The 23,540-nt window shown below is 55.7% G+C and overlaps 6 protein-coding genes across 6 annotated transcripts; 3 read left to right on the top strand and 3 right to left on the bottom strand.

Moving 5' to 3' along the window:
- Positions 1-1,769: 1,769 nt before the first annotated feature.
- On the top strand, positions 1,770-2,245 carry DICSQDRAFT_171868 (uncharacterized protein; the record flags this gene model as incomplete). Its single annotated transcript, XM_007367569.1, has 2 exons — positions 1,770-2,012; positions 2,081-2,245. The coding sequence occupies 2 exons, from the start codon at positions 1,770-1,772 to the stop codon at positions 2,243-2,245; spliced, it is 408 nt and encodes a 135-aa protein (XP_007367631.1).
- A 1,105-nt stretch (positions 2,246-3,350) lies between these two features.
- DICSQDRAFT_26240 (uncharacterized protein) lies at positions 3,351-3,509 on the top strand (the record flags this gene model as incomplete). The annotated part of the gene is made up of 1 exon (XM_007367568.1): positions 3,351-3,509. A coding segment is annotated over one exon (159 nt), but the record flags the coding sequence as incomplete, so codon positions are not given.
- A 2,989-nt stretch (positions 3,510-6,498) lies between these two features.
- On the bottom strand, positions 6,499-8,277 carry DICSQDRAFT_108610 (uncharacterized protein). The gene is made up of 7 exons (XM_007367567.1): positions 8,068-8,277; positions 7,989-8,015; positions 7,633-7,930; positions 7,374-7,547; positions 6,989-7,318; positions 6,784-6,931; positions 6,499-6,728 (listed from the first exon to the last, which is right to left on the bottom strand). The coding sequence occupies exons 1-7, from the start codon at positions 8,245-8,247 to the stop codon at positions 6,554-6,556; spliced, it is 1,332 nt and encodes a 443-aa protein (XP_007367629.1). The 5' UTR covers positions 8,248-8,277; the 3' UTR covers positions 6,499-6,553.
- A 1,799-nt stretch (positions 8,278-10,076) lies between these two features.
- On the bottom strand, positions 10,077-11,312 carry DICSQDRAFT_89077 (ferredoxin). The gene is made up of 6 exons (XM_007367566.1): positions 11,111-11,312; positions 10,982-11,024; positions 10,794-10,903; positions 10,640-10,722; positions 10,442-10,580; positions 10,077-10,386 (listed from the first exon to the last, which is right to left on the bottom strand). The coding sequence occupies exons 1-6, from the start codon at positions 11,220-11,222 to the stop codon at positions 10,367-10,369; spliced, it is 507 nt and encodes a 168-aa protein (XP_007367628.1). The 5' UTR covers positions 11,223-11,312; the 3' UTR covers positions 10,077-10,366.
- Positions 11,313-12,634: 1,322 nt separating this feature from the next.
- On the top strand, positions 12,635-15,021 carry DICSQDRAFT_64549 (MFS general substrate transporter; the record flags this gene model as incomplete). The annotated part of the gene is made up of 12 exons (XM_007367565.1): positions 12,635-12,801; positions 12,868-12,894; positions 12,953-12,981; positions 13,040-13,088; positions 13,121-13,270; positions 13,372-13,456; positions 13,527-13,891; positions 13,947-13,981; positions 14,044-14,105; positions 14,164-14,356; positions 14,560-14,617; positions 14,730-15,021. The coding sequence occupies 12 exons, from the start codon at positions 12,635-12,637 to the stop codon at positions 15,019-15,021; spliced, it is 1,512 nt and encodes a 503-aa protein (XP_007367627.1).
- Positions 15,022-15,285: 264 nt separating this feature from the next.
- Positions 15,286-19,431, bottom strand: DICSQDRAFT_89069 (uncharacterized protein). The gene is made up of 4 exons (XM_007367564.1): positions 17,502-19,431; positions 16,791-17,437; positions 16,034-16,723; positions 15,286-15,972 (listed from the first exon to the last, which is right to left on the bottom strand). The coding sequence occupies exons 1-4, from the start codon at positions 18,034-18,036 to the stop codon at positions 15,646-15,648; spliced, it is 2,199 nt and encodes a 732-aa protein (XP_007367626.1). The 5' UTR covers positions 18,037-19,431; the 3' UTR covers positions 15,286-15,645.
- Between the last annotated feature and the right edge of the window lie 4,109 nt (positions 19,432-23,540).

Raw genomic sequence — 23,540 nt, 5'->3', positions numbered from 1 at the left:
GTTGAGTTGTGCCCTCAAATATAAGTCAGCTATCATGGTGATTTTGCAGCTATAGAGGTGCGTAATGCTTGAGTTGAGAACTATGAGCTATAAATAAAGGATTGTCATCTTATTTGAGTCTCCCCTAAATGAGTAGTGCTAAAATAGCGCAAAATAGTACTACAGTAGTGCAAAATAGCGAAAATTAGAGGACCACATTTGCGGTAGTGCTATAGTAGTATCATGTTGGCACTACATGGCACTATAGAAAAAGCGATAGTGAAGAGTAGTTATAACTAGTACCAAGTATACTAATTAGTGCTTAGTTGCACTACTGAAGAAGTGCGTCTGAATAGTAGCTCTAATGTAGATGTCATCTCTACTAACACTTGCTAATATAGATGAGATTATCTGAATAGTGATAATTAGTGTCAATTCGCAAAGGCTGTTTTTCCAGATGCAACGGCCTCTCAACCTCATCCTGCACACGAAGACCCGATGACTGAGTGCCGGCAGGATGGTTGAGCACTGCTACAGGCTAAAAAAGGTATGTCGTCTCCTCAAATTCACACAACGGTGTCCGTTCCCTTGGGTCACTGCATCCGCCTTGTTCCCCATCTTGTTCCACGCTGCTCCTTTGCGACCCCATATGTTGCGATGCCAGCAAGGACGAGACCTTTCTGTGCATAGGGTGTTTCACAGACTGTTCGAGGATCGCAATATCGCAGAACAAGCTCGCCTTCAAGAGCAAGGTCGTCTCGCGGGCGCACGCACATCCCTGGTGTCAAACTAGGGGCATTCTCATCGTCCGGCACACCAGCCTCTCATCGCTCCATCAATACCCTACTCTGCCCAGTGCCAAGGGACCATCCCATCACCGTCATCACCTCCAACACTGGCGTGTCAAGTCGGAGGCGGTCAATCTGCGCAAGCAGAGCGAGTGCTCGCATCCCCCACCTCCCTGAGTACCCGCCTGGCTATGGACACCACTGTCCGGGCTGCACCGCAGTGGAACCACGAGACGGCGATGCTATTTGACGTCCCACGTTGCCCGTCACTCCCAAACTCTTCTCTATGGCATGCACCGCTCGGCCAGACATGCACCGAGCCTCATTGTCTCTCCCATCATTCTCTCTGCCCGCATATCACCTTGCCAATGTCGGATCGCAATGTTGTCTCATACTTTATCCCTGCCTGCTTTCCGTCGAAGCACAGCGCGCCGCTCAAGTCCGCCTGATCCCATAGCGCCCTCTGCGGCCGTCTTGTACGACCTGACGACGACAAGGTGCGTTCGTCCATCCTTTCTATGCCTCAAACACCATACAAATGTCTTATTGTCCTAGCTCCCTTTCACCGCGCCCTCACCCACAAGGCCTACTTGCGCCGCACAACAGGCCACGATCCGTCGCCCTGCCACAGATTATATCTTGCACCACACTCCCCTCATCCATCCTACCCCCCGCATGCACCCTTCTGCCACGTCGCACGCTACTCTCGAACAGCCTCTCACTCGCCCACCCACCACAATATCCTAGACGACTGAGTACTTCACCAAGCCCCCACGGTACGATGCGTGCGACACAGCCGCGCTCATGGCCGCAATGTACGCCGACAAGTCCTCATCCCAGTGTCGTCCACAGGATGTTGCACCACTAGCAGGAAGCTTTTCGCGTGGCGCATCCGCTGCTCCGTGGATATCAAGCCCTCGAAGATCAGCTCTGTACCTGTCGATACCTTACTTGCCGGAGACAATACTCTCAGCCGTCTGTATGCACTCTCCTGTCCAGCGCATGCCCAACGATCCGCTCTCATCGATCTTCTCGATTGCGGTCCTGGACGAAGAAGACGAGGACTCGCTCACCTTCTCAAACCTGATGCTCGTGTGCCTGTGTTGGGGAGAGGTGGCGATTAACTCTCCGATGCTCTGGACGCGCATTGCAATGGAGCGTGTCGCACGTGCAAATGGCGACAGGAACGGGTTCGCGTACACGCACACCGACCTGAGCACGGTGGAGACACTGGAAATACTTAGTGTGAGGCATAATGGGAGCGTGTTTTGGTCGCCCCCGTTTACGACGTCGCTGGCTATGTTGAACTACAGGGCGGATCGCAGCTTATGCGGCTGGAGAACGAATGCCTCGTAGAGAGGCTCGATATCGCCTGCTTGGGATTCACAATCGCGCTCACACTTGTACTCCCGCTGCTCGTGCTCCTGCTCCTGCCCCCCCTCCCTGAGCCCTCTGTTGGAGGTGTCGAGATCTTCTGAGCCATGCGCTTGTTGTTCATCCTCTTCTTTTGAGTGTCTCCCCACAGTTTTGCATGTCGGACAAATCACCTTGTACATATTGCTGACGTGTATCCGAGCAGACAATGAAAGCATTTGTGGCGGTCGCAGACCTCTGATTTGGACCGATCACCACTTTCCAACGGAAGGGTGCACCTCCGAAGAAGATTCCGTGGTCAGCATTTATGCTTTCGGATGATGATTGGGAGTGTGTCAATCTCTGCGGTAAAATTCTAGAAGTATGTGCCTTATGTCCGTTTGCACTTGTCTTGTGATCGGAAAATACTAATGCATGTTCTTACACCATATAGGATGCAAATAGCTATCATCAGATATGTTCCACCACACGCTCGCCAACATTGCATCAGGTGATCCCCACTATCGAGTGCCTTGTCTCGAAGTGGGAGAAGAAGTCTCGGGACCCTGACTACGGGTTGTTTCATGACGCTCTCAAAGCAGGTCTATCGAAGCTTGACAAGTACTACAAGAGGCTGAACAATGCAGACATCTACATCCTCGCCCTCCGTACGTGGCTTTTGTTATTTCTGCTCTTGCTCTTTACTGACGTAACATGCTGCAACAATAGTCATTCACCCCTACTACAAGTTTGAGTACATAGAACACCAGTGGGGTGGAGAGGCCGAATATCTGGCTGATGTGACAGCTGGCATTCCAAACCCCCGGAACTGGGTCGCATATGCCCGTGAAGTTGTCGAAAAGGCTGTGGGTTCTGTATTGTGACTATTGCTGTTTAGTTACTCATGTTTACCTGCTCTAGATGCGGAAATACTGGCCCATTCGGTTCGGGCGTCCGACAGCAGATGCTGCGAGACCAGGAGCTGAGGAATTGTCTCCCACTGGGACTGATTCGGACGATGAGTATGATCGTGCGTGCCAAGCCATGCTGCGGCGTGGAGAGCCTGAGGACAGATGGAAATTGGAGCTCGAGAGCTGGTTCAAGGATTGTGGCACTCCGGAGGTCAAGAAGGACATGGATACTGTGAAGTATTGGGAGGTAAGTGTGTTTATCTGTGCCCCCAATAGTTGTTTTCACCAAATTGCCCTATTGTAGTGCTTTCACAGGTCATGGCCCACGCTAGGTCGGATGTCCATAGACATTCTTCCGATTGCCGCAGCCTCGGTAGGTATTGAGTCGCTTTTCTCACGGGCAAAACAGGTGTCTACCGACCGCCGCTCCACCCTCGATCCAGAGCTTTTCGAGCAGATTGAATGCCTGAAGTATTACTGGAAGCCTAAGCTGGTTGACTACGCACGCGCTAATCAAGATACCATTGAGGAGATTTATTTGCAGGAGTTTGAGAGCATGGAGAAGGCGGAGCGTATCATAGCTGAGGCATACGGGAATGATGACGTACCTAGCGGCTCAGATTCGGACTGAGTAGCATTATAGTAGCTGTTTTGGCATTGATCTCACTTCTTTTTTGGCCTCAAGTCGGTCATGACCGGTCCCATAACCAGTCAAGACCGGTCAAGACCGCAAAGGACTGCAAATCAGTCTTGACCGGTCAAGACCAGTCACAGGACCGAGGTCCGGTCCTGTCTTAACAGGACCGCTGGTGCAGTCCGGTCCGCCCCAAACAAGTACAGTCCCGTCTGGTCATGGTCCCGGTCCTCTCGCTTGGGGGTCCGAAAACCGGACTTGACCGGACCCTGCAGCACTACCTCTTACGTCACTGGGGACTAGGTGAGTTACCGTTTGTATCTTTGTACTTGTCAATATACTTACGTCACTGGGGACTAGGGACTAGCCTATGCCTGTATGCCACTACGTCTTGCTGGTAGGTTTGTGCCTCCGTGCCGCCCTGGCCCTTTTAACCCTTGGTTCGGTTCCCTGGTATGTCGGTGCCGTGCTGTGCGAGACCTCTCTGTCCGCACCGTCGCCCGCCCTCTGCCTTGTATACTCCTCTCTTTCCCTCTCCTCCTACGTCCTCAGTCTTACGCTATGCTCGACTCGGCACCGATCACTGAGCCTCAGACCGTCACGCCTAGTCTCCGCGACAGAGTGGGGGATGATAGTGTACAGGTGGACGACGGAGAGCTGGAAAGGTAAGCATAGGCCGCCAGGGATAGGAAGAGGGTTGAGTGTACACGAGGGCGACGAGAAGGAGTAATTCAATAACAAAAAGATGGGGGTGGGGCGTACCGATGGTAACAATATGAACGTACTAGTGGTCACGGAAAGTATTCAAACACTCGTGTTTAGGCGCCCATTGACTGCTCCTCCTCCTGGTCCTGTAAGTAGTATAAGTAGACATATCTCTACAGTAATTGAGGTATATATTGCTGTTATTGTCAGGAATGTGTGCGCACCATGTGATAGGGATATGATCTCTATCTTGAGCCAAACTAGGCTCAACAAATCTCAGCATGCTCAGTGAGCATGAGCAGCACATTCACTATTCTTGGGTACTGAGAATTGATCAGAGTACCTCCAACTTCTTGCGCATGAGTCTGCTTATATGGGAGATTCTACAACATCAGAAAGTATAGTGTATCTATGCCTCTGCTTGGAAAGATTAGTGCTAACATGAGTCCAAAGTAAGCGTAGTTCAAGGATATTGTATTCTACTGGGCATTTCTCCAATACCATAGCTAAAGTTAGAGACTTGAGTTCTGATTATATTAGTATCCCTCTCTATGCATCTACCTATAACAACAGGGTGCACAGTATTTATAAGGGGAACCAAAGAATGGCAAGAAAGTGTCTTACTAGCTTCATAGAAAGAGCTGGTCTAGTATTGTAGGACTATTTTCTCAAGAAAGAGATGGCCAAAAGCTGGTGACCACTAATAATATAGACCCTCCTCTATGACTAGATATATGTGCAAGAATATGGAGGTATGCTGATCAATCCCTAGCACCCAAGAATGGCAAATGTTCTACTCATGCTCACTGAGCATGCTGAGATTTGTTGAGCCTAGTTTGGCTCAAGATAGAGATCATATCCCTATCACATGGTGCGCACACATTCCTGACAATAACAGCAATATATACCTCAATTACTGTAGAGATATGTCTACTTATACTACTTACAGGACCAGGAGGAGGAGCAGTCAATGGGCACCTAAACACGAGTGTTTGAATACTTTCCGCGACCACTAGTACCCTTGCATTGTACCTCACTTGCTTTGTAAGCACACATTATAATATGTGCCTATATAACTGAGTTGCTTGAATTGGATCATATAGGCTTAAAGTCACTAGTGTATCCATATCATGTATGTAATTTGTGTATTCTTTGCTGTAACAGTTTATTTATATCTCCATATATATCTACATGATGCTGTGTGAATTTAAGGCAAATGGTCAGACATTTGAGAGTATGCTCCTGTGGCTTAGAATTGCTCCCCCAGTGGATGCTCAACATCCCTCATGAACAGGGTATCTGCCTAGGCCAACTGTCACAGCCAACGAGCTGTGCCACCAAAACAAACAAGGGCAAAGCTTACTGATGCAGAGGTTGGTGCTGAGAAGCGAAGCAACCAGAGGTGACACAGCAAGAGATGTGAAGAGATGTATTCCCTAGACTAGAAGGGGCAGTAAGGAAGGTAGGGCTGCTAGCTACCTACAGAGGAGATGGGGAATCGATGAGAAGATCAAGTCTGAGGTTCCCTGCCTCAGACTCCCTACTATATATACTAATACACCGGTGCACAGACCAGGTACCTATTGACCATTGTTTGGTCAGAGTTCTCTGCCTCATGTCCTACCCTCTGACCTGCCTCATGGTGACCTTACGACTAATACCTGAGTCGTGCCGAGTCCGGACCCCTTCCAATGAATAAGTGCTCCTGCTATCACATCAGTCACCTGTCAGTGAGTGAGGATGGGCGCTCCCGGCCGTCATGAGGTCTGGGGTTCAATCCTGGCCCCTCCACTTTCTGATACGAGTTGTCCGCGGTCAAGGTGAGTGTCTGTTCCAGTACACATGACCCCCAGGTCACGTGGCACAAGAAAACTGTGACACCAACTCAGAATACTCAAGAGCATTCCCATGGCAAGAAATTGTTTCCTAATGTAGGGAACAGTCACAGAACATCAAACCCTCAGATTTGTTTCCACATTATCTCTCTATTCCAAAAACAGGGACCTTACCTGTCATGTCTTCCTCACTTACCATGCCTCTCCTCAATTTGGCACAAGTCATACTATTCAGTGTTATCCCCTACCAAATTGCTAGCATGCATCTAGTACATGACTAGCTTTGTGATCATGAAATCTCGTTGCATTTCTCACAGAACACAATTGACATGCTATCCCTGCACAATCTCAGAACACTGTGCCATCACTTTCTATTTCAATAGGTGGTCCACCCATTGCAGGACGTCTCTGCTTTGCAATCTCACGCCCTCCTTTCCACGTCGCGCTCTCCAGAACCTGAGCGAGAGTGAGCTGCTCCGCTGACAAGTCCAGCTGCCTCCGTATTTCGTCAGCGACACGGTCCCTAAAGACAGCAAGCCGCTTAGCAAAATCGGAGATGTGGGGAAGAAGAATCATACAGCTCGATGACCGTCATCGCTCTCCACTCGATGATGGCGGGGTGGGAAGGAGGCAGCTTCGGTATGCTTGAGCTGGGGTCTGGGTACAACGAGGCATCCAGTACGCCGGGCCGTAGAGAGAGTACTCCGAGATCCACGAGGAGACCACCTGCCCGAGAAGTCTCCGAATGAGCACATCCAACGAGTGATAGGAAAGTAACTGTACCGTTTCTGTACTCAGGCAGACCAGTCATATGCTCGATGCCTTCGAACTTCCAACCCAGCACCTTCTCAAGTGGTTCAACGAGACTGTATGTGATCCATCCTGTCAGCTTATGGAAAGGGACAAGTTCATCTCCCTCTTTGTACGTGCCAGCGGTCGCGCTCTGCTTCTTGAGCGCTTCGCACGGCCAAACGTCACCAAGCGGGATACCGCCTAGCGTCGTCCGTGTTGCGGGCCATATAGGAGCAAGACCCTCGATAAGAGCGGTCCAGAGCGCGGATATGTGCACCCGTCGAACACCGCCCTCTGCGACAGATTCCGACTCAAGGAAGTCTTTGAAGTGATTCGTCAGGTCAGTCAGGCCAGTCAGACGGATTGCATCACGTACCAACAATATGGCCAGGCCGACCGGCATCTCCGAAGTAGGTGACACTCGCGCGAAGAGCCTTGCTCAGATTCACCAGGAGCGAAGTCCGACCCTCGAGTCCGACCAAAGGGTTGCTAGCCGATACTTGCATGGCGTTTGCCACTTTGGACGCAGTGACCTTGGAAAGACCATCGGCTGTTGGCTCGAGTCAGCTGACCAGCAGTAGGAACGGACACTGATATGACAGCATGCTCTCTGTATGCGCGCAATGGACACCCACCGTCGACCTGATAAGGATTCGCGGCATCCCCGGAGAAGAGACCCTGCTCAAACATGGCGATACTGGCGACCCCAAGCCCTTCGGATCGCGAGAAGCTCAAACCCGAAGATTCCTCCTTGAATGACCACGAGTTACCCGCGCCTGCATCGAGCAAAACGGAGACGAGGAAGAGATCGATAAGTCGCCGCGTGGTCTCCTTCACGTCAGGAGGATTGAGGGAGTTTCGCCACTTGTTGATGAGCGGATCTACACGCGAACGTCCGGCATCGAGGTGTCTCCACCTCCCATGAGGCGGAATCTGGTATGAGTGCGAAGTATCAGCCAGCGTAGGTGAACAGATACCGTTACACGCTTACAGCCGCGAAGTTCGTGCCAAAGTCACGCTATCAGATCAACATGAGTTTTATGGTGCATACACGAGACAGTGAGACGTACCTTTATGATATCTACGCAGAAAGCCGCAACTTCCGGCTCCTTCTCCGGATGGTAGTCGAAGTATTCGAGCTTACCCTCCTGGGCAAGGGCGTGCACGCGACGGCATCTCTCGCGGATCGCTGGTAGAGTTCTGAGGTATGCCGCCGTTGTGACTGGGGAGTCGAATGCAATCGGATTCATGATGAGTATTGAAGTTCAAGACGAGATGCCAGCAGAAGGAGATGGAGGGCAGAGAGGAAGTGTCGCCGAGCTCGTTTTCGGCTATCGTCGGTCTTCCTATCTAATCTCTTGCCCTCTCGGGTCGGAGATCTCCGATTCCGCGGAGGAACAGACACATGGCGCATAATCCAACCCTGCGAAATGTAAGAGATTTTCCGGGGCAGTCCTAACTTGAACAGCTGATATTCCCTCCGTTTCTCCCACAAGTATAGAATGACTTTCACAGAAAGATACAACACGTTTCTTCTCATACAACAGAACAACTTTGGAGTGCCACTCGCCAGAGTGGAGAAAGGGGCTTAATGGCTAGCTTTCACAAAGGTTTTCCGACGCTCAGCCTGTGAAAGCTGACCTTTCCCGGACATTTTCCCTGACAGGGCGAGCGCGCGGGAAAGGTGTAGTTTTCTCTCGGGTTCAATTCTTAGAAAGGCGTTGAGAAAGTCAAATTGTTGCGTCATGTGGTGTAGATGTCATGTTTCCGGGCAAAGTTAAGACTGTCCCAAAGTTTCTCTCGCCTTTCTTCGCACAAGAATTTGGCCCGTGCCTGCCGTGACATTGACATTGGTTCAGCGTAAGCGAGTGTCTGCGCCGGGCTATAGCTAGTCGATCAGTACTGTCGATGCACACATGGGATCAGACCCTTCGCGTATGTCATTGTACTCTCTCAGTCATGGGGTGAACGTTAACCTAGATCATAGAGACCGGCATTGTGCTGCGGTACTAGCGTTCCCCTCATATACCGCGACGCTCCCCACTCGACGACCCCAACTTCCTTCTTCGTCCTCAATTCTGCTGCAGCTTTTATGAGCACCGAGCAGGTGCGATGCAGCCAGGAACCAGTCCACAAGACCGGTTTACCCTAGTATCTACTTACCTAGAGGCAGCGCAGGCGGCTACAGTACTCGCTAGCTCTCCTGTCCTTATCGTCGGCTGCGAAGGCGAGAGCCTTGGCCATCCCCATGGCTCACTCACACTCCTGTCTATCAGGATTCAGCACCCCCGACGGCTCACGCATCCTCCTCATCGATGTCCTAGCCCTGCGCGACCCGAATAATCCCTCCCTCAAACCGCTTCTCGCGCTCCTATCGAGTAACAAAGTGCTGAAGGTATTCTGGGATGGGCGCACGGACGTCCTCGAGCTCTCCTTGACATACGGAGTCTGCGTCGCGCCCGTGCTCGATCTCCAGGTGGCGGAAGTGGTGCACCGCTCCAAGTGGCAATCAAAAGACCGCCACTTGAGGGCTCTTGCGGAGAAAACCTTCAAGTCGATCCGCAACGAGGTCCTCGCGAACCCGGCTGTCTTTGATGGGATTTATCCCCTGATTGGCTTGGACGGGTGCCTCCGCTACCAAGGAATAGTCAACGAGCAGGCTAATGATGGTGAGCAATCTTGCATGCGCACTCATGTTGTGATGAACTCACCAGTAGATAGAGGAAGTCGTGAAGATGCATAAGACGCAAGGATCCGTGATGTGGACACAGCGCCCTCTTCCGGCAAACCTGCTCGCATACGCTGCACGTGACGATGAGCTCATCGCCGCACGCTACCGACACGCCATCCACCGTTGGAGGATCGGGAGCGACGATACCTTACTAGAGAAGCTCAAGAGCCAGTCAGCCACTTACGTATCAGTATACCACACCCGGGAGCAGAAGGCACGACACCACGCTCTCGAACTCGGCAGATTCATGCCAATGGGTGTCCTGGACGAGGCTTCCGCAAACAACCCTCGATACAGGTGCGAGCGTTGCGAGTTGAAACTGCCGCTCAGCTGCTTTGTGAAGTCAGGCGGTGAGAAAGCAGGAACAAGGGCGCGCACCAGTTCGGCAAAGTTGCGGAGATGGTCCCTTTGCCGCCTGTGCGGCGCACTTGCTCGCAAGAATCAGGAGACTGGGCAACGCTGGCTAGACGTCTAGGGAACGTAGCACGAAGGCTCGGCAGGTGGAGCTATAGAATTGATCGAGCGATGATGAGTGTGAAGTGGGCGTAACGTAACATTAGGATGAGTGCAGTGTTAGTAGGATAGGTACTAACGACGCTGTGGGCGCGTCGGAATGCGTGGTGCCGTAACAGTATATGCTAATGCGCTGATTTTTTCCCTGAGAGCGGCTAGATCAGCGCTGCGCGGAAGGTGAGGAAGGAATGCGAGCTGACCATCTACGAACATGTTGCGTGTTGCTGCAGGCAAAGTGGCAGTCATGCCGTCGAGCTCTCTCGTCAACCGCACTTGGCAGCCCAGACGAGAAGTGTCTGTGAGACCAAATGCCATATCAAGCATATCGTTTTCGTCGTCCTGTCTCCGGGAGAATATGATTCGGAGGGAAGGGAGGCATCAGGACGGAGAAAGCGCACCTCAGGTTCGGGGAGCTTGTCGTATGATTCCGAGTCAAGGATTACATGGCACGTAGAGCAAGCGACTGAGCCTTCGCATGCACCTGCCAAATGATTGGAAGATAGGTTTCGAATGCCAATCAGGAACGTGACATGATAAAGTCAGATAGCGCACCTTCGAGGTCAATATCGTACTCGTGAGCGATTGTGAGAATGTCGTCTCCCTCGTTAGCCTCCACGGTTTTGAGATGGTTTCCTTTGGAGTCCTTGAAATGAACCTTGATTCTGCAAACATAAGCGTGCGCAACGGATTACATTGAGCGCATGATGAGGCAGAAGACCGGAGAAGCTGAGTGGACGGACCCAGTGCCGGGTTCTGGTCGCTGAATGCCTCCGTGCCGAGCAACTGGGAATCGAAACCGTTAGGCGTACTCAACATATAACCGATGCAGAGAAGGAATGTGTACTATATGTGCTATGGAAGCCGCGAACCTGATATAGGAATCGACACTGGCCGGCTGGAGAACCGACCGATGGCCGTGCAGGTGGGCGAGGTTGAGCTGTATGATGTAGGGCCGGAGTGTTGCAAGTGTAGGAAAAGCATGATGTATGTGCAGTCCTAGACTGGTTGAGAGCCGCTCGGGAGGAAGTAGACTGTCGAGTGCATGAGCGAACAAGTAATTGTGCAAGACTGGACATGACTGCCAGTTGATGAACCGCAGGTCAGTGTCCAGGTCAGTCACAGTGCGTCAGATAGACGCTCGCTGGCCATTATCTAATCTCCCTCTCCCGACAGATCCCGTCGGAGCCCTGCCCGGCGTATGCATACCGTGTCCATATCCACATCCATGCCCACGGGCTACGTATCCAGCCAAAACCCGAGTACATCTAGCAAGTATTCCTTCTAAATAGGCCAACGAGACTGTCTGCTTGGTACTGCCATTCTTCCGACGAGAACCGGCGTCGCGCGTGCCCAGGTGAGTGCATTCTGTTCGCCTCGGCTGCCATTAAACCCCATGGAGAGAATTGCCGGCCGAGAGCGACCACCGCGCTCTCCACAAGCTGGGAACGGTGTGCCTCCCATCCTTGCAATACTAGTAGCCCAATAAGTCTCTGCAGCAGCTACGTGAGCCAACGGTCAACGATCCTTTGGGCAGAGGATATGCCGGCGTAACCAGAGGCGTGTTTGGGTTACCAGTTACGTATGTGTTGCGGGCTCAAGCGGTTCGTTACCATTTCTCCACGTCGTAGCCCGACTGTCGGGTCGCAAACCCCCGAACGTCGACTCGGCGTGTGAGCTGCGATGGCCTCGTAATGTCCAAACGTGGTTGCAAGCAACATGCATTGTCTCACGAGAATGGAACTGAGGCTACTGGACGAGGTCAATATCATACCGGGGAGATACATCACTCCGACGAACGTCTATCTGACACTGACAGCCCCTTCTGCCGGCCTGAATGAACTCCTCCCGTTCCCGCCGGGCAGTGCCCACCGTCCGCTGCGCCTGACTCATCCGTTTCGCTCTCACCCGCGAGCAAACCGCCTGCCTTCATAGGGCTCGATCCTCTCCTAGCCGGTCGTCAACACACGTTCTCATCGTTCATCAAAACGTGCATCCGTTTGTGCTTCCAAGATGGTAGAAATGCGACGCACGTAACAAGCCAGCGCGCTGCATTCGGCACTTGGCCATCCGCAAGCGACAACGTCGGATCTCCATATCCAGAAATGGACCGATATCAGCTTCGCAGGCGGACAGAGAATCGCCGCCGGGTGCTCGACGGGAAGAGCTTTCTCTGCGTGCGGCGGCAGCTTGGTACCCTGCGTCCCCACAAACTCTCCTGCCCCCCCGGATCGCAAGCAGTATCCCAACTACCCGATCTCTTCATCTTTGCTCCAGGTCACCCGCGCATCCATATTCAATAAAGCTCTCCCTGGTAGTTGCGAAGCCCCGCCTCCCTGCTCCTCTCTCCTCGCTCACATGCCAACTGCTGCCCCTCCTTAGGTCACCTCCCCCACATGTCCACGCTGCACGCGACAGCGAGCTCTGGTCATATCAGCACCACCATATCCGACAACAGCGGCAACGATCTCCTCGAAAAGCTGGCAGACGATCCCTCGACCGCGACATCCGAGTCTTTCCCTCCAGATGGCGGTCGTGTCGCTTGGCTCACTCTTGCTGGAGCGTACGCCCTTGTTTCATTGTCTCCCACCGAATCCATGACCCATGTCAGCTGAACCTCGGTGTCCAGATGGATGGTTCAGTTTTGTACCTTCGGGTGAGCACCGGGCCTATATTCTGGCGTGGAAAATGCAGACCATAGGCTTCCCTTTCAGTTACCTGAATGCGTTCGGGGTTTACCAAGGTACGTCCATCTTCACGCCTGCGCGCTCTGCAACCATTTGACAAGGCCTGTCACCCAGACTTTTACACCCGCGAGTTCCTCTCCCACGAAACGCCATCCAGCATCAGGTCAGAAACCATCCAGCCTCACAATCTCGCAGCTATGCCTTGTTCTCATCTGATACTTCTACCGCCCATCTCCGACGCGCATCGCAACCGCGACTCCGCCATAGTTGGATTGGAAGTCTGCAGTTGTGCCTGATGTACGCACCGGCCGTAGTAGTGGGACGTGCCTTCGATGCCGGTTATTTGTGAGTCCACCACTCCTCGCCGCCGCCGGTGTCTTTAGCTGAATCACTGGTCGCCCGGTCGGCGAATTTGCTGCGCGTCTGCGCCCACCACGGATCGCCAGTCGCCATGTCCAGCTCGCGGGATCATTACTTCACGTATTCTCCATCTTCATGCTCTCCCTGACGACGCCAGAGCGGTATTACCAAGTACGTGCTTGGATGGTCACGCCGACCTCCATCTCGCTTATCCACTTCACTTACTATCTCCGCGTAACAGGTGTTGCTCGCACAGGGCGTCGGCGTGGGTCTGGGAGCTGGCATGCTCTTCCTCCCATCCCTGAGCGTAGTCTCGCATCACTTCCGCCGGCGACGCGCTCTAGCCACGGGCATTGCAGTATCCGGCGCTTCCTGTGGAGGTGTCGTGTTTCCGATCGTGCTCAACCAGCTCTTTGCCAATCCGAAGATGGGTTTCGCCAACGGGGTGCGGGCAAGCGGCGCTCTCGTCGCTGTTCTACTGACCGTAGCGAACGCTGTTATGCGGACAAGTTCGCCGTCGAAGCGCCATGGCTTCCTTCCGGTGTCACACTGGAAACACGCGAAGCGAATATTGGTGGACCATGCGTATACTACGTCGGTCGTGGGGTAAGCGATGCCAGGATATGGCACAACGTGTGGCTCACCGCGCCTCATGAAACAGAGCGTTTTATACCAACCTCGGGTTGTTCGTTCCTTGTGAGCACGCTTTTGTCTGGCAGCTGACGTGTTTCAGGGACCAACGTGATGACCAGAGCCAGTCTTCTACCTACAGCTGTTTGCTGCAGACCATGGCGTGAATGCGACCATCACAACGTACATCGTATGTATCATCTTCACTTCGATGGATCGTCCCTTGCCCATCCTGACACACGATCTAGCTCGCGATCCTCAACGCCGGTAGCACCCTGGGGCGAGTCCTTCCCGTCGCTCTCGCCAACCAGCTCGGAGTCTACAACATGCTGCTATTCTCCATCCTCATGTCCGCGGTTCTCATATTCGCCCTTTTCGGCGCGACGTCCGCCGGCAGCGTGATCACCGTGGCGGTGCTGTTTGGATTCTCATCTGGGGCGTGTGCGTAACATTTCATCATCTGGTTCGACCTCCCGCGCATTCCAACTTTGGACTAACTCGTCTTCATCGCCTTCCGCGCGACCATACAACCCGGGCTCTCACTCGGCATTCTACCCTCCGATGCGCCGGCGATCTGGCTCGGAAACCCTGCCTTACTCTTGCGACGCCGCTCCGCGCCTGTCGGATGCCGTTCGGTGGTCCAGATGTCTCCCTGATACCGCCCTTGCTCGGGATGCTTTGTACGGACCATAGCGAGCTGGGGTACGCCCGTTCTTGCACGGATCTCTTGACCTTGATTGAACGCTGACCTTGTACTGACATATATAATCCCGCCCGCCGTCGCCGCATGCTTCGTACACCCACGTCCGCTCAGACTGAGAATGGGCTTAGCGTTCAGCGTCGTGGGCGTCTCCATGCTCATCGGCACGCCCATCTTTGGCGTACTGCTCAAGACCGACAGCTCGGGTGTGGTGCTCGTATGGTGGAAGGCATTAGTGTTCGCCGGAGTACGTCACACTCTCGCGAGCGTGCGCTACTCCACAGCTGACGTGCGACGCCTGTATTCACCGCTTGTCGTACCACGCAACCCCCTTGCGCTCGGTCGTCTCGGGCACCTTTCCACTCCTCCCCGCAGGTATGTATCGTGGCAGGGGTTCTGTGTATGACCATCTCCCGAGCCCTGTACACGCGGCGCGCCCGACGGTCGAATTCGAACGCGGATACGGGTCTCGACGAGGCTTCCGCCGATACGGGCATATAGAAGCCGCGGAGCATCGCGTCCGTATTACATACATACATTCATTCATTCGTGCCTGAGAGGACGCTGTGTACCTATTATCATTCGCCGCGTCGTACAACCCCTATCGTGAAGCGTTCGCGGTGCCTTCATCGTCGCGCAAGCTCTGGATTGGATCCGAGCTCCAGACACGCTCTCAAGAACCGTGCATTGCCAGATCAGCGTACGTCTAATAATACAATAATACAGTGGAAGGTATCGAGAACGAGGGTGCCGCATCGCCCCGTCCTTCATCTCGTCTAAATGCAATCCATGTCCGCCGGTGCATCGAGTACGTCTCCTTGAATCGCAATAACAAAGCATCGCAGTATGTGTACGAGACTGACGCGTGGGGTGCATAAAGTCCGCGACGAACAGAAATCGCACATAACACCGGCCTTCTCGCACGCGGCGCTCGCCGCACGCACGGAACACCTCCCTTCGATCACCACACGCACGCGCGCGTGTCCATGTCAACCCTAAACTCCATCTGCCCCTCGACGTCTTGCAAGGCCTAGGCCTGAGGACCCCCATCGCCCGGGCCCTGCGCCGTCTCCCCGTCTTCCCGCGCCCCCTCCTCCGCCCCCTCCCGCGCGTCTTGCTTGCTGACCACGAACGGGCCCTCGAGCGGGATCGAGTGGATGTTGCCCGTCACATGCCGCCACGAGCCGACGAGGTTCCTGCCCGCGACGACGTACCCCCTAAAGATGAACGTATCGTGCGGCGGGAGGCCCGGGCCATTCCAGATCGGGGCGCGGACGAGCACGACGAGCCCGTCCCACGCGCGCACACGGCCGTATATCCTGAAGTCTCCCCACGCGAGCGCGTGGTGGGGGAGGGTCTAGGGGGCGGGGGCAAAGCCAATTAGCATGAATGCAAGACGGGGGGAGAGCGGACGCTACCTCGCCGGTGACGATGATGTCCAGCACGCCCGAGCAAGTGCTGATGATCTCCGTGCCGCCGTCGCTCGCCGTGTCGCAGAAGCTGGCGCTGTCGTCCGAGCAGTCCCCCTGGCGGGATACGTCGTCAATGAGCTCCTCGAGGTCGACCTGGTCGCCCAGCGCGCTCTGCACGTCGCGCCTCACGCGCTCGACGTGGCTCTCGGCCTCCGACTCGGACTCGTAGTCAGAGACGTCGCCGACCGATCCTTCAGAAGGAGGGACGTTGCTCTCGCGCTCCTCCGCCATGCGCGCCGCCCGCCCACCCTCGGCCTCGTACCTGCACATCTCGCAGGTTGCTTCGTCATGGCTGTTCGCCCGCCCCTCCACGTACGTCTCGTAGACGTACTCCTGCGTCATGCCCCTCTGCCTCAACCTTAGAACGCCGTCGCGGCGGATCTCAGAGAACGAGCTAGGGAGACCCAGGTAGGCGTCCGGGAAGCCGCGCGGAAAGTACGCGTTCATGACGCCCTCGTCTAAGGGATCGTTGTCACGCACCTCCGTGTGCGGCAAGGGGACTGCGGGACTGACGCAGTGGTGCTCGCGCAGCCTGAAGAACAGCGGGACGACGCTTGCCATGACCGCGGGGTGCTCCAGTCTCGGGATAAACGCGGCGCTGTTCATCGCGACGTGGTAGTTCTCAACGTCGGGCACCTACGACGAGGAGACGCGACTTCAGCGCCCGCCCAGTTCCACAGCAGTAGCGTGTGAGTGGACTCACTAGGTATTGGCCGGTCCAAAAGCCGCTGAGACTGCCGGGGGTGTAGACGGGACCCTTTGTGCGGGTCGCGTCCCAGGGATCGAGGCAGCCACGCCAGCGCTCCCAGTCGTTGTCATGTCGCGCGCTTTCGCCCTTGCCGTCGATCCTCCACGGTCTGGTATCGGCGATCCTGCCGCCCTCCTCGTCGGGTTCGTCGCGCCAACTCGAGTGGCTAGGGGCGGGGAATTGAACAGCGGTCTGGTTGGCGAACTCTTGGTAGTCGGCGATGGTTGGACCACCGACATTGAGGGCGTTGGCCTCGTGACGGTCTCTTGGGATGAGGTCTGGGATGACGATGGGGTAGCGCTCGTGGAGTGCGACATACAAGAGCTTGGCGACGAGACCTATGGGAGGTTCTGCGATGGCGATGCGCCTACCGAAGTGCTCGAAGGAGTGCTTGAGACTGTCGGGGGAGCGATAGAGGGGGTAGAAGCCATGGGGAGTGATGGCCGAGTGATCATGATAGAGGGTGGGATGGGCGACGAGGGGGAGGTGGACGTGATTGTCGGGGACGAGGAAGGGAGGGTAGCGGAAGTTGTAGAAGGCGAAGGGACGGAAGAGGAACAAGAAGTGATGGCGGTCTTGTTCGGATTGCTGAGCCAGGGTTTCTGTGGAGAGAAGGTAGAGAGGATGAGGGGGCAGGGTGGGTGGGATGCAAGGAAAGGGACGCACGTTGATCGAGGGAGAAGAAGTAGAGCCAGAGGGCGAAGGAGTTTTCGGGAGACTCGAGGGGCCAGCCGTTGCTGTCTGCGCGGTAGGCCCAGAGGCGATGTCGGATGTAGCGTTGAAGGAATTGGGGCAAGGCAGCCCATTGGAGGAGGCGAGCGTTGCGGCCGTCGTTCTCTATGGAGAGAGCGAAGAGGCGGTAGAAGGCATGGAGGAGGTCGGGGGAATAGATATCTGCTTGCTTGATGTGGAACAAGGCGCGAGAGTAGTGAACGAGCTGGGAGGCGAGGGCGGAGGCGTATGCGGCTTCCTCGCAGAAGCGACGTGCGGGGGCGCGATGGTCGAAGTTTGCACGAAAGATGCGGGCGTAGAGGTGGGGATTGTTGGCTATGGAGAGATGGTAGTGAATGCGGGAGGAGGTGGTGAGGAGCGGGAGAAGAGGGCAGGGAGGGCCGGTAGGTTCTGCGACGGCGACGTAGAAGGCGATGTGGTCGAGGACGTCGGACGGGAGGACGTCGAGGGGTGAGCCAGGGCTGGCCATGGTGGCTTGAGGAGGGAGGGAGGGGGGTGGGAGGGCATGGATGCGGGGTTTATGAGAGAGGCGGAGAGGCGGAGTGGTATTCGATCTGGGCAGGCGGCGAGGATGGACGCTGCGAGCGCCTGTCTGCTGCGAGCGCCTGTTCGCTGCGAGCGCCTGTTCGCTGCGCCCTGTCCGCCTCCTTCCTTTTACGGCATCTCTGATCGGCCTCTTGCCTCCTGCCTATTCCGGCCTCTGCACCCTGGGCCACCGGCGACTGCCGCTCGCGTGCGCCGTGTGCGTGAGCCCGGGCCGGCGGTGACCTGCCAACGTTCGCGGGACCCACCTCCACCTGTCCCTCACCCTCCCACATCATTGCCTCGCGCTCACCCACATCATCATACTCTCAATTTCCGCCCGCAAATCTCTTCCCCTTTCCTAACCGACATTTCCCCGTCCCATCGTCCTACCGTCACTCGTGCTTACCTCTACCCGTCCCCGCTCGTGTGACCTTTGAACACCTCAAATCATACTATGCGTATCTGTACTTCTTGCCGATCCCATATATCGCTCGACTATCTTCAACTTACGCCGCCGACTGTGTCCTCAGCGTCAAGTCAACGAATACCATGGTCGGTCCCGAACATGTCCTCCGTCCTTCTTCACCGCCCACACGCCAGCCGTCAGCCTCATCACTTCATTCACCAGCCCACTTCGGCTCTACCAATCCCCCACATCTTGTTTGACAGCACACGCGCTCTTACCGTCCCCTCGCTATAGACAACGCCCGCCAGAGAGCTGGCTCCCTACCGATCCTGCCAAATAACCCCGACGGCCTCGACCCTTCATGACTGCCTTGTGTCGCAAAATGACACAGCGGTGATTCCGTTGTGAGGTATTTCACCAGTCGTCTGCCACACCCCGCAACCCGGCCCGGATCGTCCATCCACGCCTCTCGCAGATCATACCAAGCGGCGTCGCCGTATGTCAATCGGCGGACCTACCAAGAACCCCCCTCGTCACGATCATGATGGTGCTCCTCAACGCTCGGGGCCCGCACCGTCCCAGGCCTCTTCCAGGGCGTCGCTTACGACATTCCACACCAACTCCGGCTCCGTTTCCGTCTCCGATCCCGGCTCCCGCAGTCCAACCTTCCGGGGGCCCGTCCGACCCTCTACCTCTGCCGCCGCAGGCAAGCGACCCGACCTTCCGCGCCGTCAGCTCCAGCTCGTAACACCAGCATCAGCGCTCCGTTGCCAGAATCCACCGCACGACGCGGATCCCATGGTTCAGCCGTCAAGCTCTTAGAGCCCCCTTCCATTCCCCCAGAAGCAGCCGCACTGTCTCCTCCAGCTCGCGCTCCGTCCCCCAGGACGTCCCTGTCTCGCCATACGTCACTCCTTCGACCTCCGACCTCCCCCCCCCAGCCAACATGCCAGAGTCTTCTACCTGCATCACGTACTCCCTCGGACCGTCCGACGTAACGCACTCGTTCCGCATCCTCGTACGCCTTATGTACAGCCTTCCCCGCACTTCGAGCGCGTTTTGCCGTAGTCGACCCATCCCCGGCCGCAAACCACGCCCCCCATCATATATACCCCAGCAGGCAACCCCGAGCCGCTTACGGCGCTCTGCCGCGCCACGCATCTCGATTGCCGCGCTCGCCCACAACTGCGATCGGCGTCCCTTCCGATGCTCATGCGGTGCGGCGTGGCTGGGCATCAGCTCCCTCTCGCGTGTAAACTCTAAATATATATCCGATCATCATCTGCGCCGCGCACACCTCGTTAACTCCCCCCCAGCTGCCTCTCGATCATCACGCCCTGCACGGCCCTCGTTCGTTGTGGTCGTAAGTGCCGCAGCGGGGATCGGTCTCGGTATGACTCGCACATGACAGCGCACGACGCGTTCTCTGGAACGATCCCCCCTACGCCTCGGCATTCACCACCGCACGTGTCCGCATTTCTCGAACCACGATCCCGAATACGAGCACACGCGACGTTCCCGCCGCACGTTCCCAGAGCAGAGCGCACCCCGCTCGGCATGCACCGCTCCGAGCGGCGTCTTCTCCGTCGAACCCAGCCGCTTCGCAAGCTTCCGTCGCGCCCCCTCGTCCCAGCCACGCTCCCAGAAGGCGACACGCCCCACTCCCCGAGCGGACGAGGAGGCCGCAGCTCCCCACGCCGTGGCCAGGCCAGCAGCGACGCTTCCGCAGCCCAAGATGCACAACTGCTCCCGCTTCGCCGTCTCCGTACGCGTCTCCAGGGGTGCCGAGCTGCGAACCCTCCGCGTGATGGCGAGTCCGGGCGCGACCCGAGCATCGTTCTTCTGCGCGGGCCAATGGCCCCCATTCACTCGGTGGCCTTATAGACGGACCCACGTTCGTCGGTCTTCTCACATGGCGGACAGGCAGTACGTAACAAGTACGTACGACGACGCTCCATTATTACTGAACGTCGCTCGATACAGACGTAGACTCACTCCACGCCGGAACACCCCCCCCCCCTGCGAGACTGTGGCAGCTGACATCGGCATGCTCGATCCTTGGTATATCACGCACCGCGTTGTGCAGCTCACGGGCTGGTTCCTCCAGCGATGGAGGAACCAGCCACGGATGCCTGAAACGCGGTCGCGTCCCATCAGCAGACTTGTGGTGTGGTCATGTGACCGCGTGCTAAAACCCTTTGCTCGCCGAGTACGCGTGTCCTCCCCGTTGTTTGCCTCGACAGCGTTTGTACCGTACTCAATACAGTCGACACCCTCTTAACCCATAGCCCTCGGGACAGGCCCAAATATATGGGTTTTGAGGGGTTATGGGCTACCGGAACTTTAGCGCCTTCTAAGCGTCCTGATAAGTCCCAGTTAGCGAGCGCTGAACAGGCGTCTACTGACCCTTCGAGGGAGCGCTATGGGATTTCGAACACACTAAGCTACCCACAATGTGGTTGAAGCATGGATGGATGCTGGGAGGACACAAGGAAGCATGTATCAAGTACTTTGTGGGTTATTGATGAGCGAAATCTCAATGTGACCACTATTACCGTATGGGTTTTGAGCCCTAGAAGGCTATGGGTTATGGGGTACTGGGGACCTATGGGTTATGGGGTCGAATTCCCCCTATCCCGACTTGGGAAAGCCAAAATCCTATGGGTTTTTAGAGTTTATGGGTTACCAGGGGTATGGGTTAGGAGGGTGTCGACTGTACTGGGACGCAGCATACCCCCGCTTATAACTTCCAACATCGTTGAATCGCGCCGACTGTCTTTTAAGGAGCTATGCCATACCCTGATTCCACAATGCGGCAGCCACCATGCTCCCGGTGACTTCTCGTTTCCAAACGACCCAATCGTCCCTCTCTTTGCTATCCCGCACGCTACACGAATAATCCTGTGCGTATACTCTCATGCGAAGGTTGAAAGAGTGTTGAATTTGAGCTGCCACGTGGAAACGCAACGCCCACAGCGGCAAACAAAGACAAGCAGCGGTTCGCTCGGCACCCGAAAGAAACCTCACGGCCAAGGGGGCGCTGCCCTTCCTCTTACCACCCCCTTCGCTCCGTCTTTTTCCTACGCGACCTGCCCCTTACCTGTATGACGATGCATCCGGACGGGCTAGAGGCTCTACTATCCTTGGACGTATCCTGTACTACTCGGCTTGCGTATAGACCTTGTGGCAATGGACAAAGGCGACTTGAGAACGGCACCCATCCTTTGTTCTTTATCTGATCGAGGTCAGCCTCATTTCCCCGCGGAGTCCAAATTCCCCGCCCAAGCACATATAAGTCCCTCGCATCCCGCCAGCATATCTTTTCTCTCTACCACCACCTTGAAGAGCACATCGCCAGGTACGCCTCTCGTCCTCATCGCCCGCCACCGCCACACCCACTCTCTCGCCTCATGCTTACCTTCTTCTTCCCTCTATGCTAGGAGTGCCTGTTTAAATGTAGCGTGCCTCGTTCATGCACACATGCTGCCCATCGCCGGGCATATGGACCCCACTGCCGGCTTCGCAGCGCATCGCAGTTAAGCGGTGTCGTCTGCGATTCAAGACGTCGGTGAAGATCAACAGGGCGACGTGACGCCGGCGCCGAAGAGGATAAGCCCCAACCGGGCACGACTCGCAAGCGCGCACGGCAGGGGTTAGCTGGTCGAACGAGGTCCCGGGGCATTGTGGCGCAGACCTTCTCGTGGTCCCCGGGGTGAGTACTCGCTCTCGCCACACCGTGTCAGGCGCGGGGGCGAGACGAGGAAACCAACGTGCGCCCGTTGCTTTGAGCAACTCAGAACATTGGTGAGTGTTCATCGTGGTTGTTGCGCGTAGTGGAATGTCCACAGTCCGTCGGCTGGGTTCGGTGCATTTGGCATTGCCCCTGTACAGTCGTAGTTCCACACCGTCATCCGCAATCTGTAGAGATAACAATGTATCAATGAACTCGACATAATTGTGCCGCACGATATCGGAGGGAGGTTCAAGGCTGCCCGCCACTCATTCCGAACATGCGGCTGCCCGCGCTAGATTATGTAAGCAACAGCGACACGGTCACGTTTATGCAAACCTGGTCTATCCTCCGAGTCGTTGAACTACGTATCATCTGCCAAACGATGTCAGCGTCTTGTCGCAGAAAACACACTGGCACTTTCCACCAGCACGCAAGGCAGCTCTATTGTATTGCTATCGCTATCCTCAGTCATGCATCAGGAAACCTGGGAATCACTTAATGCCCCTTAAAATCGTTAGCAGCCATGCGCTGCCGATCGAGCATGTCAGCTCAAGCTCTCTCCCTCTGACTGTCAAAAGACAGGTTGTCTGCCGCAGAGTAGCTGCCCGCGTCAGCTCAGCCCGTCAGTCCCGATCTTGACGAACGCGAGACATAAGTTCAGTACGCCCAACGGTCATCCTCCTCCCCTCCTCCTTCCCCACTCTAGCCCGACCGACCCTCAAGACAGGACAACCATCCAGACAACTCCCGCGCGCCGAAGACCCTGGACCCCGTATCGCGGGTCCGTGTGCCCGTGAGGTATGCCCGACACACGTCGCTGCGTTGTTCGTGGGAGGGAGTCATGGACCTGACGATCGCGGCAACGACGCACGTACGAGGGCATCTCGTCTTGCTTCATCTGCCTGTTGCGTTCGTGTTGCTGCCAGATTTTCTCCGCAGATCTCCCCGACGGACCACGACCACGTTACGACGCAAGCCCATCTACTCGCCCTCAAGCTGCGAACCTCGAACCTCGAACCTCGACCCTCAAGACCGACAGCGCCGACAGGTTGGCGTTGGTGAGGCTGGGGGAGGGAGTTGATCGCCTCGGTGAACCTGGTCTCCCGCGTCGGGGGTGTTTGGGTTGGACGATGTTGTGTTTCGTGTTTCGGCTTTTTCATGGACTGGACAGTTTCGGTGGTTTTGGTTTCGTCCTCGGATTTGGATTTGGTCTCGGTTTCGGTTTTGGTTTCGGGTTCGGTTTTGGTTTCGGTTTCGGTTTCGTTCACGAACTTGGACGCTTCGCGCTCGGATTTGGACTTGGACTTGG

Source organism: Dichomitus squalens (genome assembly GCF_000275845.1).
Source record: "Dichomitus squalens LYAD-421 SS1 unplaced genomic scaffold DICSQscaffold_26, whole genome shotgun sequence".
NCBI classification, from domain to species: domain Eukaryota; kingdom Fungi; phylum Basidiomycota; class Agaricomycetes; order Polyporales; family Polyporaceae; genus Dichomitus; species Dichomitus squalens.
The sequence above is the reverse complement of the archived record's forward strand: the minus strand, read 5'-3'. Positions and strand labels throughout refer to the sequence as shown.

Excerpts from the sequence above, each read along its gene's own strand:
- DICSQDRAFT_108610 (XM_007367567.1), bottom strand. The coding sequence starts at position 8,247 with ATGAATCCGATTGCATTCGACTCCCCAGTCACAACGGCGGCATACCTC. Across the intron at positions 7,319-7,373 it reads TCGGCCTGGCCATATTGTTG|ACTTCCTTGAGTCGGAATCT; the intron begins GTACGTGATGCA and ends ATCACTTCAAAG. Across the intron at positions 6,932-6,988 it reads TCTGCCTGAGTACAGAAACG|GTGGTCTCCTCGTGGATCTC; the intron begins GTACAGTTACTT and ends CTTCTCGGGCAG.
- DICSQDRAFT_89077 (XM_007367566.1), bottom strand. The coding sequence starts at position 11,222 with ATGCTTTTCCTACACTTGCAACACTCCGGCCCTACATCATACAGCTCA. Across the intron at positions 10,723-10,793 it reads GTACGATATTGACCTCGAAG|GTGCATGCGAAGGCTCAGTC; the intron begins GTGCGCTATCTG and ends ATCATTTGGCAG. Across the intron at positions 10,387-10,441 it reads ACGCAACATGTTCGTAGATG|GGAAAAAATCAGCGCATTAG; the intron begins GTCAGCTCGCAT and ends AGCCGCTCTCAG.
- DICSQDRAFT_89069 (XM_007367564.1), bottom strand. The coding sequence starts at position 18,036 with ATGGCCAGCCCTGGCTCACCCCTCGACGTCCTCCCGTCCGACGTCCTC. Across the intron at positions 16,724-16,790 it reads TTTGGACCGGCCAATACCTA|GTGCCCGACGTTGAGAACTA; the intron begins GTGAGTCCACTC and ends TCCTCGTCGTAG. Across the intron at positions 15,973-16,033 it reads ACATCATCGTCACCGGCGAG|ACCCTCCCCCACCACGCGCT; the intron begins GTAGCGTCCGCT and ends CCCGCCCCCTAG.